This window comes from Pseudophryne corroboree, chromosome 4 (assembly GCF_028390025.1).
Source record: "Pseudophryne corroboree isolate aPseCor3 chromosome 4, aPseCor3.hap2, whole genome shotgun sequence".
In the NCBI taxonomy this organism is placed as follows: domain Eukaryota; kingdom Metazoa; phylum Chordata; class Amphibia; order Anura; family Myobatrachidae; genus Pseudophryne; species Pseudophryne corroboree.
In genome coordinates, this window is record NC_086447.1 from 871,429,555 (window position 1) to 871,446,921 (window position 17,367).

The 17,367-nt window shown below is 48.8% G+C and overlaps 1 protein-coding gene across 2 annotated transcripts in view; it reads right to left on the reverse strand.

Moving 5' to 3' along the window:
- Window positions 1-17,023, reverse strand: part of LRRC73 (leucine rich repeat containing 73) — an 88,218-nt gene extending 71,195 nt beyond the window's left edge. For both annotated transcript variants that reach the window (XM_063918787.1, XM_063918786.1), the window contains exons 1-3: window positions 16,930-17,023; window positions 14,925-15,248; window positions 14,690-14,850 (exon numbers count right to left, since the gene is read on the reverse strand). In XM_063918787.1, coding sequence (XP_063774857.1) covers window positions 14,690-14,850; window positions 14,925-15,196 — 433 coding nt within the window. In that variant the 5' untranslated portion in view covers window positions 15,197-15,248; window positions 16,930-17,023. The remainder of the gene's footprint in view (window positions 1-14,689; window positions 14,851-14,924; window positions 15,249-16,929) is intronic.
- Window positions 17,024-17,367: the final 344 nt, after the last annotated feature.

The window sequence follows — 17,367 nt, forward strand, 5'->3', positions numbered from 1 at the left end:
TCCTTGTGCCGCCCTGGCGGTTTACATGAGCCCCTGCGGTCTGACTGGATCAGAACCGGTTGGTCGCGAAGCAGGAACTCCGCTTGACTTAGGGCGTTGTATATGGCCCTTAGTTCCAGGATATTGATGTGAAGGCAAGTCTGTTGGCTTGACCACAAACCTTGGAATTTTCTTCCCTGTGTAACTGCCCCCCACCCTTGGAGGCTTGCATCCGTGGTCACCAGGACCCAGTCCTGAATGCCGAATCTGCGGCCCTCGAGAAGGTGAGCACTCCGCAGCCACCACAGGAGAGACACCCTGGCCCTGGTGGATAGGGTGATTAACCGATGCATCTGAAGATGTGATCCGGACCACTTGTCCAGTAAGTTCCATTGTCCTTGCATGGAACCAGCCGAAGGGGATGGCCTCGTATGAGGCCATCATCCTTCCCAGGACTCGAGTGCAGTGATGCACTGACACCTGTTTTGGTTTTCAATGGATTCCTGACCAGTGTCATGAGCTCCTGAGCTCTCTCTATCGGGAGATAAACCCTCTTCTGGTCTGTGTCTAGGATCATGCCTAGGCGAGGCAGATGAGCTGTAGGAACCAACTGCGACTTCGGAATATATAGAATCCAGTTGTGTTGCCGTTTCACTTCCAGAGAAGGTGATACGCTGTCCAGCAACTGCTCTCTTGATCTCGCTTTTATGAGGAGATCATCCAAGTATGTGATAATAGTGACACCTTGCTTCCGCAGGAACACCATCATATCCGCCATTACCTTGGTGAAATTGGTAATGACAATCCCGTACCGCAATTCTGAGGTACGCCTGATGAGGTGGATAAATGGGGACACGAAGGTATGCATCCCTTATGTCCCGATTCATTTCAGGCTTGCAATGACCGCTCTTAGTGATTCCATCTTGAACCTGAACCTTTTCAGGTATATGTTCAGGGATTTTAATACAATATGGGTCTAACCGAACCGTCTGGTTTCGGGATTATAACATGGTCGAATAATAACACCCTCTTGTTGAAGGAGGGGACCCTTGACCACCACCTGTCGAAGATACAATTTACGAATTGCAGTTAACACTGGCTCCCTCTCTTGGGGGGAAGCCCGCCGGGTCCTCGGTGAGGGGGCATCTTCTCACAGTCCAGCCTGTATCCCTGCGATACAATTTCTATTGCCCAGGGATCTAACAGGGAGTGAACCCACTTGTGGCTGAACTTACGAAGGCGTGTCCCCACCGGGCCTAGCTCCGCCTGTGGAGCCCCAGCGACATGCGGTGGATTTTTGTAGAGGCCGGGGAGGATTCTGTTCCTGGGGACTAGCTGTGTTGTACAGCTTCTTTCCTCTGCCCCCGGCTCTGACAAGAAAGGACGCACCTCAGACTTTCTTGTTTCTTTATTCGAAAAACTGCATTTAATAATGTCGTGCTTTCCTAGGCTATGCAGGAATATAAGGCAAAATATCAGAATCACCAGCTATAGCTGTGGAGACCAGGCCCGAGAACCTTTCTCCACACAATCCTCAGCCTTCCATATGCCTCTTAAGTCGGCATCATCTGTCCAATGTATATTCTACAGGACACGTCAAGCAGAAATCGACATAGCTTTTGTCTCTAGGACCCAGTATACTCATGTCCCTTTGGGCATGCTTTATAATTATATATCTATCACTTAAGACAGCATCTTAAAATATTTATATGCATACTAGTGTCTCAATCTCTGCTGATAAGGTACCTGTCCACGCTGCCACAGCGCTATAAACCCATGCCGACACAATCACCGGTCTGGGTAGTATACTAGAATGTGCACACTATCTGCAGGATCCCTGAGAATAGCTAGTGCAAACAGGACACCCAAGGGGAAGATTCTCAACACATCCTGGCCCTAGTGGTGAAAGGATACAGCCTGAGAATTCTCTTGTGGGAAGCTGCCGTCTCTTGTCTGGAGATTCCCGCTTTTTTTCCTCATGAGAGGAGGGAAATTTACCTCAGCATTCTTCCCCTTAACATGTGTACTCTTGTGTCAGGGACAGATGAGTCATCAGTGATATGCAAATCATCTTTTATTCCAATAATCATATATTGAATATCTTTTAGCCCTCTTGGCTGTAACTTTGCATTATCGTAGTCGACAGTGGAGTTAAACTCCGTGTCGATACTTTGTTATTTTGGATAGTGAACATAGAGAGACTCTGAAGGACTCTGTGACATAGGGACAGACCAGGGTAGATTTCCTTTCTGTTCCCTAACCTTTTGTGCAATAATTTTACCTCAGCACTTACACATATCCAAACAGGTGTCGGCGTTGTCGACAGAGACACCCTCCCACACACATATCCGCTCTATCACCTCCTTAGAGGAGCCTTTTACCTCAGACATGTCGACACACGCGTACCGACACACCACACACACAGGGGATGCTCTATTTGAAGACAGTTCCCCCACCAGGCCCTTTGGGGAGACAGAGAGAGAGAGTATGCCAGCACACACCACAGCGCTATATAATACAGGGATGTACACTATACTGAGTGATTTTTTTCCCTATAGCAGCTTATATACACAGTTTTGCGCCTAAATTTATGTGCCCCCCCTCTCTTTTTTACCCTTTGTGTACCAGGATACTGCAGGGGAGAGCCTGGGGAGCTTCCTTCCAGCTGAGCTGTGAAGAGAAAATGGCGCCGGTGTGCTGAGTAAGAAGGCCCGGCCCCCTCAGCGGCGGGCTTCTTTCCTTTTATGTACTTTAATGGCGGGGGTTAATGCACATATACAGTTTATCAGACTGTATTATGTGCTTTTCGCCAAGTAAGGTAATCTAATTGCTGCCCAGGGCGCCCCCCCCCCCCCCCCCCAGCGCCCTGCACCCATCAGTGACCGGAGTGTGTGGTGTGCTAAGGGAGCAATGGCGCACAGCTGCAGTGCTGTGCGCTACCTTAATGAAGACCGGAGTCTTCAGCCGCCGATTTTCAACTTCTCTTCGTTCTTCTGGCTCTGCAAGGGGGACGGCGGCGCGGCTCCGGGACCGGACGACCGAGGACTGGGCCTGTGTTCGATCCCTCTGGAGCTAATGGTGTCCAGTAGCCTTAGAAGCCCAAGCTAGCTGCAAGCAGGTAGGTTCGCTTCTCTCCCCTCAGTCCCACGTAGCAGTGAGTCTGTTGCCAGCAGATCTCACTGAAAATAAAAAACCTAACAAATACTTTCTTTTCTAGGAAGCTCAGGAGAGCCCCTAGGGTGCATCCAGCTCTGGCCGGGCACAGATACTAACTGAGGTCTGGAGGAGGGGCATAGAGGGAGGAGCCAGTGCACACCAGATATAGTACCTAATCTTTCTTTTAAGAGTGCCCAGTCTCCTGCGGAGCCCGTCTATACCCCATGGTCCTTACGGAGTACCCAGCATCCACTAGAACGTCAGAGAAATATGCCTTTCTTCTTAGGGTATGGAACTTCATAATAGGCAGATGTAGCTGATTCTCAGATCTTCTGAGGAAACAGTCCAGAGGCTGAGAAACATGTTAAGTACCGCCTCTTTCTTTGACGTCTGCAGACCGATCCACAGCGCTTAGCTCCGGCATCTCCGGTCACCGCTCCTAATGTGCATGGTCAGCCGGCGCCAGCAACAGGAGGATAGACCATACGGACCACTCAGATTAGAGGCTCTGGTAAGCATGTCCACTCAATAGACCGTTGCTTGTCAGTGGACTTCAGCTGGACGAGTTTCTTACACACACGTCCCAGCTTTGCATCAAGTTGCCTGTTACATTTGTTTCAAGTCAGTGGTCTCCAACCAGTGCTGAAAGTGGGGTGGTACGGGGTGGTAATGAGTACCATTAAGAAATATGGTGGTGGTACTCAGTACCACCAGCCCACCACTGGGGCATAATTTATAAGGGGCATTTTTATGTGTGGGACATAAAATGGTTTCAGTGTTATAAATGTGTGTGGCATAATATGTAATAGGCATTACGGTGTGTTGCATAATGTGTAATAAGCATTACGGTGCGTGGCATAATGTGTAATAAGCATTACGCAGCGTGGCGTAATAATGTGTAATAAGCATTACAGTGTGTGGTATAATGTGTAATGGACATTACAGTGTTTGGCATAATGTGTAAGGGGCATTACAGTGTGTGGCATAATGTGGCCATGCCCCTATTGTCTTGTAGACACTCCCCTAGTTTTGTGTGACCACGCCCCCTCATGACACGTGATCACGCCCATTTTTACTATCAGTACCACTACTAGCACCACTGTCTTCAAGCAATTGGTTGTAATACTGTGGAGCTTTATACATTTTAACTGACGGTGACTTAATACTAAACGGGATGCTCTCTTAACATCTAATGCACAAGAGACTACTAACAATTAACCCTGCATTAATCATCTAGCGCTGTGTGGAACTATTGGACCTCATTCCGAGTTGTTCGCTCGCTAGCCGATTTTCGCAGCAGTGCACACGCTAAGCCGCCGCCCTCTGGGAGTGAATCTTAGCTTAGCAGAATTGCGAACTAAGTATTCGCAATTTTGCGAAAAGATTTTTCTTTGCAGTTTCTGAGTAGCTCGAGACTTACTCTGCCACTGCGATCAGTTCAGTGCTTGTCGTTCCTGGTTTGACGTCACAAACACACCCAGGGTTCGCCCAGACACTCCCCCGTTTCTCCAGCCACTCCCGCGTTTTTCCCAGAAACGGCAGCGTTTTTTCACACACTCCCATAACACGGCCAGTTTCCGCCCAGAAACACCCACTTCCTGTCAATCACACTACGATCAGCAGAACGAACAAAAAAACTCGTAATGCCGTGAGTAAAATACCAAACTTCTAAGCAAATTTACTTGGCGCAGCCGCAGTGCGAACATTGCGCATGCGCAGTTAGCGGAAAATCGCACCGATGCGAAGGAAAAATAAGAATTTACTCACCGGTAATTCTATTTCTCGTAGTCCGTAGTGGATGCTGGGAACTCCGTAAGGACCATGGGGAATAGCGGCTCCGCAGGAGACTGGGTACAACTAAGAAAGATTTAGGACTACCTGGTGTGCAATGGCTCCTCCCTCTATGCCCCTCCTCCAGACCTCAGTTAGGAAACTGTGCCCGGAAGAGCTGACACAATAAGGAAAGGATTTTGAATCCCGGGTAAGACTCATACCAGCCACACCAATCACACCGTACAACTCGTGATACTATACCCAGTTAACAGTATGAATAACAACTGAGCCTCACAACAGATGGCTCCAAACAATAACCCTTTAGTTAGGCAATAACTATATACAAGTATTGCAGACAATCCGCACTTGGGATGGGCGCCCAGCATCCACTATGGACTACGAGAAATAGAATTACCGGTGAGTAAATTCTTATTTTCTCTGACGTCCTAGTGGATGCTGGGAACTCCGTAAGGACCATGGGGATTATACCAAAGCTCCCAAACGGGCGGGAGAGTGCGGATGACTCTGCAGCACCGAATGAGCAAACTCAAGGTCCTCCTTAGCCAGGGTATCAAACTTGTAGAATTTAGCAAACGTGTTTGAACCTGACCAAGTAGCAGCTCGGCAAAGTTGTAAAGCCGAGACCCCTCGGGCAGCCACCCAAGAAGAGCCCACTTTCCTCGTGGAATGGGCTTTTACAGATGTAGGATGCGGCAGTCCAGCCGCAGAATGCGCAAGTTGAATCGTACTACAGATCCAGCGAGCAATAGACTGCTTTGAAGCAGGAGCACCCAGCTTGTTGGGCGCATACAGGATAAATAGCGAGTCAGTTTTCCTGACTCCAGCCGTCCTGGAAACATAGATTTTCAGGGCCCTGACTACGTCCAGCAACTTGGAATCCTCCAAGTCCTTAGTAGCCGCAGGCACCACAATAGGTTGGTTCAAATGAAAAGCTGACACCGCCTTAGGAAGAAATTGGGGACGAGTCCTCAATTCCGCCCTATCCATATGGAAAATCAGGTAAGGGCTTTTACATGACAAAGCCGCCAATTCTGACACACGCCTGGCCGAAGCCAAGGCCAACAGCATGACCACTTTCCACGTGAGATATTTTAATTCCACGGTTTTAAGTGGCTCAAACCAATGTGACTTAAGGAAATCCAACACCACGTTGAGATCCCAAGGTGCCACTGGAGGCACAAAAGGGGGCTGAATATGCAGCACTCCTTTAACAAACGTCTGAACTTCAGGCAGTGAAGCCAGTTCTTTGTGGAAGAAAATCGACAGAACCGAAATCTGGACCTTAATGGAACCTAATTTGAGGCCCATAGTCACCCCTGACTGTAGGAAGTGCAGAAAACGGCCCAGCTGAAATTCCTCCGTTGGGGCCTTCCTGGCCTCACACCACGCAACATATTTTCGCCAAATGCGGTGATAATGGTTTGCGGTCACTTCTTTCCTAGCTTTAATCAGCGTAGGAATGACTTCCTCCGGAATGCCCTTTTCCTTCAGGATCCGGCGTTCAACCGCCATGCCGTCAAACGCAGTCGCGGTAAGTCTTGAAACAGACAGGGTCCCTGCTGCAGCAGGTCCTGTCTGAGCGGCAGAGGCCATGGGTCCTCTGAGATCATTTCTTGAAGTTCTGGGTACCAAGCTCTTCTTGGCCAATCCGGAACCACAAGTATAGTTCTTACTCCTCTCCTTCTTATTATTCTCAGTACCTTGGGTATGAGAGGCAGAGGAGGGAACACATAAACCGACTGGTACACCCACGGTGTCACTAGAGCGTCCACAGCTATCGCCTGAGAGTCCCTTGACCTGGCGCAATATCTTTTTAGCTTTTTGTTGAGGCGGGACGCCATCATGTCCACCTGTGGCCTTTCCCAACGGTGTACAATCATTTGGAAGACTTCTGGATGAAGTCCCCACTCTCCCGGGTGGAGGTCGTGCCTGCTGAGGAAGTCTGCTTCCCAGTTGTCCACTCCCGGAATGAACACTGCTGACAGTGCTAACACATGATTTTCCGCCCATCGGAGAATCCTTGTGGCTTCTGCCATCGCCATCCTGCTTCTTGTGCCGCCCTGACGGTTTACATGGGCGACCGCCGTGATGTTGTCTGACTGGATCAGCACCGGCTGGTGTTGAAGCAGGGGTCTTGCCTGACTTAGGGCATTGTAAATGGCCCTTAGTTCCAGAATATTTATGTGTAGGGAAGTCTCCTGACTTGTCCATAGTCCTTGGAAGTTTCTTCCCTGTGTGACTGCCCCCCAACCTCGAAGGCTGGCATCCGTGGTCACCAGGACCCAGTCCTGTATGCCGAACCTGCGGCCCTCTAGAAGATGAGCACTCTGCAGCCACCACAACAGCGACACCCTGGTCCTTGGAGACAGGGTTATCAGCCGATGCATCTGAAGATGCGATCCGGACCACTTGTCCAACAGATCCCACTGAAAGATCCTTGCATGGAACCTTCTGAATGGAATCGCTTCGTAAGAAGCCACCATCTTTCCCAGGACTCGCGTGCAGTGGTGCACCGACACCTGTTTTGGTTTTAGGAGGTCTCTGACTAGAGATGACAACTCCTTGGCCTTCTCCTCCGGGAGAAACACCTTTTTCTGTTCTGTGTCCAGAACTATCCCCAGGAACAGCAGACGCGTTGTAGGAACCAGCTGCGACTTTGGAATATTCAGGATCCAGCCGTGCTGTTGTAGCACTTCCCGAGCTAGTGCTACTCCGATCAACAACTGTTCCCTGGACCTCGCCTTTATAAGGAGATCGTCCAAGTACGGGATAATTAAAACTCCCTTTTTCCGAAGGAGTATCATCATTTCGGCCATTACCTTGGTAAACACCCTCGGTGCCGTGGACAGACCAAACGGCAATGTCTGGAATTGGTAATGACAGTCCTGTACCACAAATCTGAGGTACTCCTGGTGAGGAGGGTAAATGGGGACATGCAGGTAAGCATCCTTGATGTCCAGTGATACCAGGTAATCCCCCTCGTCCAGGCTTGCAATCACCACCCTGAGCGATTCCATCTTGAACTTGAACCTTCTTATATAAGTGTTCAAGGATTTTAAATTTAAAATGGGTCTCACCGAACCGTCCGGTTTCGGTACCACAAACATTGTGGAATAGTAACCCCGTCCTTGTTGAAGGAGGGGTACCTTGATTATCACCTGCTGAGAATACAGCTTGTGAATCGCCTCCAGCACTGCCTCCCTGTCCGGGGGAGCTGTCGGCAAGGCAGATTTGAGGAAACGGCGAGGGGGAGACGTCTCGAATTCCAGCTTGTACCCCTGAGATACTACTTGTAGAATCCAGGGATCCACCCGTGAGCGAGCCCACTGGTCGCTGAAGTTCTTGAGACGGGCCCCCACCGTACCTGGCTCCGCCTGTGGAGCCCCAGCGTCATGCGGTGGACTTAGAGGAAGCGGGGCAGGACTTTTGTTCCTGGGAACTGGCTGTATGTTGCAGCTTTTTTCCCTCTACCTCTGCCTCTGGGCAGAAAGGACGCGCCTCTAACCCGCTTGCCTTTCTGGGGCCGAAAGGACTGTACCTGATAATACGGTGCTTTCTTTGGCTGTGAGGGAACATGGGGTAAAAATGCTGACTTCCCAGCTGTCGCTGTGGAAACGAGGTCCGAGAGACCATCCCCAAACAACTCCTCACCTTTGTAAGGCAAAACTTCCATGTGCCTTTTAGAATCTGCATCTCCTGTCCACTGCCGAGTCCACAATCCTCTCCTGGCAGAAATGGACATTGCGTTTATTTTAGATGCCAGCCGGCAAATATCCCTCTGTGCATCTCTCATGTATAAGACAGCGTCTTTAATATGCTCTACGGTTAGCAATATAGTGTCCCTGTCTAGGGTATCAATGTTTTCCGACATGGAATCTGACCACGCAGCTGCAGCACTGCACATCCATGCTGAAGCAACAGCCGGTCTCAGTATAATTCCTGAGTGTGTATATACAGACTTCAGGATAACCTCCTGCTTTCTATCCGCAGGCTCCTTTAGGGCGGCCGTGTCCGGAGACGGTAGTGCCACCTTTTTTGACAGACGTGTGAGCGCTTTATCCACCCTAGGGGATGTCTCCCAACGTGACCTGTCCTCTGGCGGGAAAGGGTACGCCATTAGTAACTTTTTAGAAATTACCAGTTTCTTATCGGGGGAAGCCCACGCTTCTTCACACACTTCATTTAATTCATCAGATGGGGGAAAAACCACTAGTAGCTTTTTCTCCCCAAACATAATACCCTTTTTTGTGGTACCTGGGGTAATATCAGAAATGTGCAACACATTTTTCATTGCCGTAATCATATAACGAGTGGCTCTATTGGAATGTACACTAGTCTCATCGTCGTCGACACTGGAGTCAGTATCCGTGTCGACATCTGTGTCTGCCATCTGAGGTAGTGGGCGTTTTAGAGCCCGTGATGGCTTTTGAGACGCCTGGTCAGGCACGGGCAGAGAAGCCGGCTGTCCCACATCTGTTATGTCGGCAAACCTTTTATGTAAGGAGTTGACACTGTCGCGTAATTCCTTCCACATGTCCATCCATTCAGGTGTCGGCCCCGCAGGGGGTGACATCACATTTATCGGCACCTGCTCTGCCTCCACATAAGCCTCCTCATCAAACATGTCGACACAGCCGTACCGACACACCGCACACACACAGGGAATGCTCTGACTGAGGACAGGACCCCACAAAGTCCTTTGGGGAGACAGAGAGAGAGTATGCCAGCACACACCAGAGCGCTATATAATGCAGGGATACACACTACACACAGTGATTTTTCCCCTATAGCTGCTATAATACACAGTTTGCGCCTAAATTTAGTGCCCCCCCTCTCTTTTTTTACCCTATTGAGCCTGGAAACTGCAGGGGAAAGCCTTGGGAGCGTCCTTCCAGCGGAGCTGTGAGAGGAAATGGCGCCAGTGTGCTGAGGGAGATAGCTCCGCCCCCTTCACGGCGGACTTCTCCCGCTTTATTCAGGATATTTGTGGCAGGGGATTTTACACATATATAGTCTTACTGACTATATTATGTGTTTATTTGCCAGCTAAGGTACTCTTATTGCAGCCCAGGGCGCCCCCCCCCCCCCCCCCCAGCGCCCTGCACCCATCAGTGACCGGAGTGTGTGGTGTGCATGGGGAGCAATGGCGCACAGCTGCAGTGCTGTGCGCTACCTTAATGAAGACCAGAGTCTTCAGCCGCCGATTTCCTGGACGTTCTTCTTGCTTCTGGCTCTGCAAGGGGGACGGCGGCGCGGCTCCGGGACCGGACGACCGAGGCTGGGCCTGTGTTCGATCCCTCTGGAGCTAATGGTGTCCAGTAGCCTAAGAAGCCCAAGCTAGCTGCAAGCAGGTAGGTTCGCTTCTTCTCCCCTCAGTCCCTCGTCTGTTGCCAGCAGATCTCACTGAAAATAAAAAAACTAATTATACTTTCTTTTCTAAGAGCTCAGGAGAGCCCCTAGTGTGCATCCAGCTCGGCCGGGCACAAAATTCTAACTGAGGTCTGGAGGAGGGGCATAGAGGGAGGAGCCAGTGCACACCAGGTAGTCCTAAATCTTTCTTAGTTGTGCCCAGTCTCCTGCGGAGCCGCTATTCCCCATGGTCCTTACGGAGTTCCCAGCATCCACTAGGACATCAGAGAAATAACGAGCGAAGAACTCGGAATGAGGGCCATTGTGTTTTGAAAAGTGTCTAAGGAATTGTTGGTGTTAATGAATGAGGAGACTTCAGCTATTTGGATACAAAACCTGTTCCTTCTCTAAATTACCAAATGGATACAAATTGTTTTGACTTTTAATTCAGGGTCTGCAGACCACTGATCGGCTCAGGATAGTGTGATTTTATATTTATTTTTATTCTTTTATTTTTCCATTTACCTTTTAACTTTTTTCATATGTATTGTGAAATGTATACATTGTGTATATTATAATAAATATTGAATTTATTGATACTCTCACGGACAGCGCTCCCCCTCCTGCTTTATTTAGATCATATCATTTTTTGAGGTTCAGCTCCTCAAAGTGAGGAGCAGCAGTCCGTGATAAGTGTCTTTAATTGTGGTCACGAAGTGTCTCACAACTAGCAAACTAGCGCCCACTTTCGTTGTTTTTATCTTTGATTCTCAGCCCTACTCATTCTATGGGGGAAAGGGATCAACAGAGTCTAAGCAGATCTTCAGAAGTTATACATGGGTTCTGAGCAAACAATTTCCACTGGCACCAAATCTGCTGCCAACTGTCCAAAGAATAAATGACTGCTGTTCTGCTTCATCCTCTACTGACCTCTGATCATGTGGCTGCTGAGGAAGGATACAAAGGGGGTCATTCCAAGTTGTTCGCTCGTTGCCGATTTTCGCAACGGAGCGATTAAGGCAAAAATGCGCATGCGCATGGTTCGCAGTGCGCATGCGGTTAGTATTTTACCATAAAACTTAGTAGATTTACTCACGCCCGAACGAAGATTTTTCATCGTTGAAGTGATCGTAGTGTGATTGACAGGAAGTGGGTGTTTCTGGGCGGAAACTGGCCGTTTTCTGGGAGTGTGCGGAAAAACGCAGGCGTGTCAGGGAAGAACGCAGGAGTGTCTGGCCGAACGCTGGGCGTGTTTGTGACGTCAAACCAGGAACGAAACGGCCTGAGCTGATCGCTATTTGTGGGTAAGTCTCGAGCTACTCAGAAACTGCTAAGAAATTTCTTTTGCTATTCTGCGAATCTTTCGTTCGCAATTCTGCTATGCTAAGATACACTCCCAGAGGGCGGCGGCTTAGCGTGTGCAATGCTGCTAAAAGCAGCTAGCGAGCGAACAACTTGGAATCACCCCCAATATCTACCTCTCTATCTAGCTTACTGTCCTGGAGTATGGATGGCAGTGACATGAAGGACTTCTTCAGGCTCTGGACTATCTTGAAGAACCACCTTTATCAGGTAGACTATCCAACTGTCGGTATACTTGTTATTTTATATGAACAACACTGTAAAAATTCTCCAGCGATGGTTCCATTCCAATAGCTCATCCCTGCACAGCTCATTCTCTATCGGAGTAATCTGTTTGCCCCCCGGGTCTACAAAGGTCATCCTACGATGCAGTAATCCGGTTGGTCCTGGTGGCAGTTGCTGCCCTTTGAACTAATTCTCTCTGCACAGCTCATCTTTGTGCCAGGTGGTGTTCGAATAACCACGTGTATTAATTACAGAGATATCTGCAGGCCATGCATTACCTCACAGGGTTCCTGACAGCATCATAATCTTGGCTGCTGGAGGTCAGGCATTTTGCTGGAACATAACAAATAAAATCATCATTATAATGGACACAGGTTGGAAAAGCAGTTCCATCCGAATCTCCGGCTGGATGTCTTCCTCTACCTCCAGAGCCCAATCTCTTATAGTTCTGAATCCTGCTGTAGAAACTAAAGGCCGGAGGTGGGCGCAGAAGCACAGGCAGCAGCATCTATTGGTGGTTGGCTGTCTGCAACTTTATGCAACTTTATGCAAATATCGCTCCTCCTCTTGTGTACACCTGTGCGGTACAATGTGCAAGGACTGAGATGAACATTGTAATACTGATTGGCGCGTCCTTAGACACCATCTTCCGTCGCACCATTGAAACTTGTATTAGCCTTATGGCAGGTGCAGTTACTCCATCTGACCATAGCCTTCTATGCCTGCGGCTGTGCGCCTGTGTATGCAGCTGCTATCACTGACACACCTGCAACACTCCCACGCCCAATGAATGGACCATTTTTGCGCACAATTCTAGCCACTTCTCGATCATCGCCCAGGAACGCCCATCACTTTCACTATCACTATCAGAACATTTCTGATACCGTCTGGTCCTATCGCAGCTGCACCTTTGTGCGTATACTTTGGGTAACGCATGCGCCGCAAAATTTTTGCACATGTGCAGCTACAAAAAAAATTGCTCAACTACGTGAACATGGGCAATGTGTGCAGTTAGAAATCGAGGCCCAAATACCGTCTTACACTGGACCTCACCGGAGACTAGATTCTCTTATTAGGCCGTCCGCTGTCCTGGGCATTTATTCTCTCAGCCATGTGTGTGCCCATTCTGGTGATAGATGTATTGTCTATTGGAGAATTGCTACATGGCCTTTACCAATCACCAATACTTCCTGCAACATTAAAAGGGGAACTGAATAGAACAGCTTGGGCATTTAGGATGAACAATTACTAATGCACCTGGATGAGAGCAGACATGCTTACAAGCCACCAGCACCCAACACTCACTAACAAAAAGACAACCACCACCCACAGCCCAATTCATACAGACAACTCCCAAAGCACAATACCGATGAACAGACAACTCCCAAAGCCCAATACAGATAGACAGACAACGCCTAAAGCCCAGTATAGGTGGACAGACAACTCTCAAAGCCCAGTATAGGTGAACAGACATCTCCCACTGCTTGGTACAGACAACTCCCACAGTACAGACAAACAAACAAACAAACAAACATCTCCAATAGCTCACTATAGATGGACAGACAAATTGCACAGCCAAGTATAGATGGACTCCTAGTGCCCAGTACAGATTGACAATTCTCACAATAACTTCCACAGCCAAGTACAGACAGGTAACTCCCACAAACCACCATAGATAGACAGACAACTCCCACAGCCTACCCACAGCCTGGTACAGACAGACAACTCACACAGCCCAGTATAGATGGACAGACAACTCCAACAACCAGATACAGACAGGCAACTCCCACAGCCCGGGACAGACAGGCAACTCCCACAGCCTGGTACAGACAGGCAACTCCCACAACCTGGCACAGACAGGCAACGCCCACAGCCTGGTACAGACAGGCAACTCTCACAGCCTGGTACAGACAAGACAACTTCCTCAGCCCGGGACAGACAGACAACTCCCACAACCTGGTACAGACAGGCAACTCCCACAACCTGGCACAGACAGGCAACGCCCACAGCCTGGTACAGACAGGCAACTCTCACAGCCTGGTACAGACAAGACAACTTCCTCAGCCTGGGACAGACAGACAGCTCCAACAGCCCAATACAGACAGGCAACTTTCACAGCCTGGTACAGACAGGCAACTTTCACAGCCTGGTACAGACAGGCAACTTTCACAGCCTGGTATAGACAAGCAAATCCCACAAACCCCCATAAATAGACAGACAACTCCCACAGCCTAGTACAGACAGGCAACTCACAGAGCCCGGTATATATAGACAGACATCTCCCACTGCTTTGTACAGACAGACAACTCCCACAGTACAAACAGACAGACAAACAAACAAACATCTCCAACAGCTCACTATAGAGGAACAGACAAATTGAACAGCCCAGTATAGATGGACTCCCAGAGCCCAGTACAGATGGATAATTCTCACAGCTCAGTACTGACAGGAACTCCCACAGCCAAGTACATACAAGCAACTCCCACAAACCAACATAGATGGACAGACAGCACCCACAGCCTAGTACAGACAGACAACTCACACAGCCCAGTACAGATGGACATACAGCACCCACAGCCCGGTACAGACAGGCAACTCCCACAGCCCGGTACACGTAGACAGCTCCCAAAGCCCAGCATAAATGGACAGACATCTCCCATAGCCTTATACAGACGGACAAATCTCAAAGCCCAGTAGAGACAGACAACTCCCACAGCCCAGTGCAGATGGATAGACGATTCCCACAGCCCATTCCGGAAAACCAGAAGAACACGGAGATAGCAGACAGGCTTTACCTAATACTCTGGACAGATGAACCTCTCACCTGGCTTAGCCCCATCAGGGGGGAGGAGGCCACAGATCAAACGTATCCCTTCATCACCCAGTAAGCAGTCCCCGAGATCGAGTGACACCAGTGAGGGGTGTACAGCCAACGCCGGGGTAAGCAGGGACAATCCTGTGTCTGTCAGGGGATTCCCGTGGAGGCTGCAGGAAGGACAGATAGATATATAACAGTGCTGAGTTACTCTTCTCGCACTCACCTGCAGCAAAATACTCACAAGAGGGACTGTAGTGACCGGTTACTCTGCAGACCCTGCGCCAGCTGCTGGACCCGAGTAGCACTGGACACCACTCCTAAATTAAGATTCAGTTGCACCAAGGAGGGAGACTGTGACACCCCATGACAAAGGCGGGCAAAGTCCTTGTCTGAAAGAAGGCATCCACGCAGCGACAGGAGACGTACGGTGCCCTCTGCCAGCCCCTCGCACACTCCTTTTACCTCTGCCCCAGAGAGCGTCTCCCCTGACATCTGAATGGAGCCTGGTAACATCTTGTATAGACAGAGGGGTCTCCACGATCAGGCCGCTTGTGTCCACCACCCCCTACGGTACAATAAGGGCAAATTTATATTGTCTTCATGTAACACTACAACTCCTATGATACATTTACACTCTGTACAATCAATGGGAACACTGTAAGATGGAAGGAAGAAAGAGGCGTATTTATGTATATATATCCTATGAATGACAATAAGGATCGGTAATAACCCCAGCCTTTGGCAGTGATGCATTGGCAAAGATTAGTAATGACCCTAGTACTGTGCATGGACATATTCAGAAAGATGGGTAATTACCCCAGGTTTGGGTAGCGAGATATTGGGAAAGAAATGTATTTCTTCAGTCCTGAAGAGGGAGATATTGGGAAATATGAGTAAATACTAGGTATTAGGAGATTAAATTACCCCAGATCTGGGCAAGGAGGAACTGTAAAAATATGGTAAATACACCAGTCCAGGGTAGTGGGGAATGGTTACGTTGGGTAATTACCCTTTCCTGGACATGGGAAACTATTCCATTAACCATATAGGATATTGGGAACGATGTGTAATTTCCCCAGTCCTGGATGGGGAGATACTGGGATAGATGTGTAATTGCCCCAGTACTGGATGGGGAGATATTGGGATAGATGTGTAATTGCCCCAGTACTGGATGGGGAGATATTGGGATAGATGTGTAATTGCCCCAGTCCTGGATGGGAAGATACTGGGATAGATGTGTAATTGCTCCAGTACTGGATGGGGAGATATTGGGATAGATGTGTAATTGCCCCAGTACAGGATGGGGAGATACTGAGATATATGTGTAATTGCCCCAGTACTGGATGGGGAGATATTGGGATAGATGTGTAATTGCCCCAGTACTGAATGGGGAGATATTGGGATAGAGTTGTAATTGCCCCAGCACCGGACAAGGAAATATTGGGATAGATGTGTAATGGTCCCAGTACTGGATGGGGAGATATTAGGATAAATATGTAATTGCCCCAGTACTGGATGGGGAGATATTGGGATAGATGTGTAATTGCCCCAGTACTGAATGGGGAGAGATATTGGGATAGATGTGTAATTGCCCCAGTACCGGACAAGGAAATATTGGGATAGATGTGTAATGGTCCCAGTACTGGATGGGGAGATATTAGGATAAATATGTAATTGCCCCAGTACTGGATGGGGAGATATTGGGATAGATGTGTAATTGTCCCAGTACTGGATGGGGAGATATTAGGATAAATATGTAATTGCCCCAGTACTGGATGGGGAGATATTGGGATAGATGTGTAATTGCCCCAATACTGGATGGGGACTGGTGAGATATTAGGAGTGATGTGTAATTACCCCAGTCCTGGTCAGGGAGGCATTGGGAGAGGTGGGTAAGTACCCCAATCCTAAACAGAGAGGCATTGGGACATAATTATCCCAATCCTGGGCAGGGAGATACTGGGAAAGATGGGTAATTTTGCCCCTGTCCTGTGCACTACGATACTGTGAGAGGTGGGTAAGTATAAGTACCCCTATCCAGGGCAGGAAGGTATTGGGACATAATTAACCCTCACTGTGGGTAGCAGAGTATAAGGCCAGATAGCAATTACATCAGCACCGTATAGGGGGAATTAAGACGATCCGTTAAACATGGATCATTGACCCAACCGCAAGGGTGTATGGCAAGTCGCGACAGAGAGGATATTGCCCCAGCAAGGAAGATATCGGGAGAGAAGGGTGATTACCCCAGGCCACAGGTAACATTAGCCGGTGCCAAGTCTTCCGCTTTTCCCGGTGATGCCGTCCTGTTTCTATGGCAACCAGCGCGTCACTGACAGATCCCGCCCTCACCTCTCCTTTAAAAATGCAGACGTCACTAAATTTAAAGACATAGCAGTGTTATCTTATTTGCCCTCCGACCTGAATCATACCATGGACGGGGTTAGAAATTGTTAGGGACTAATATATAGGAATATTGTATTATGTATACTGCAGTATAATACAGGGACCGGTCTGACTGAGTGTAATACAGGGACAGGTCTGACTGAGTGTAATGATGTAGGAGTATTGTACTGAGTGCATCCGGGAAGTATTAACAGCGCTTCACTTTTTCCATATTTTGTTATGTTACAGCCTTATTCCAAAATGGAATAAATTATTTTTCTCTAACGTCCTAGTGGATG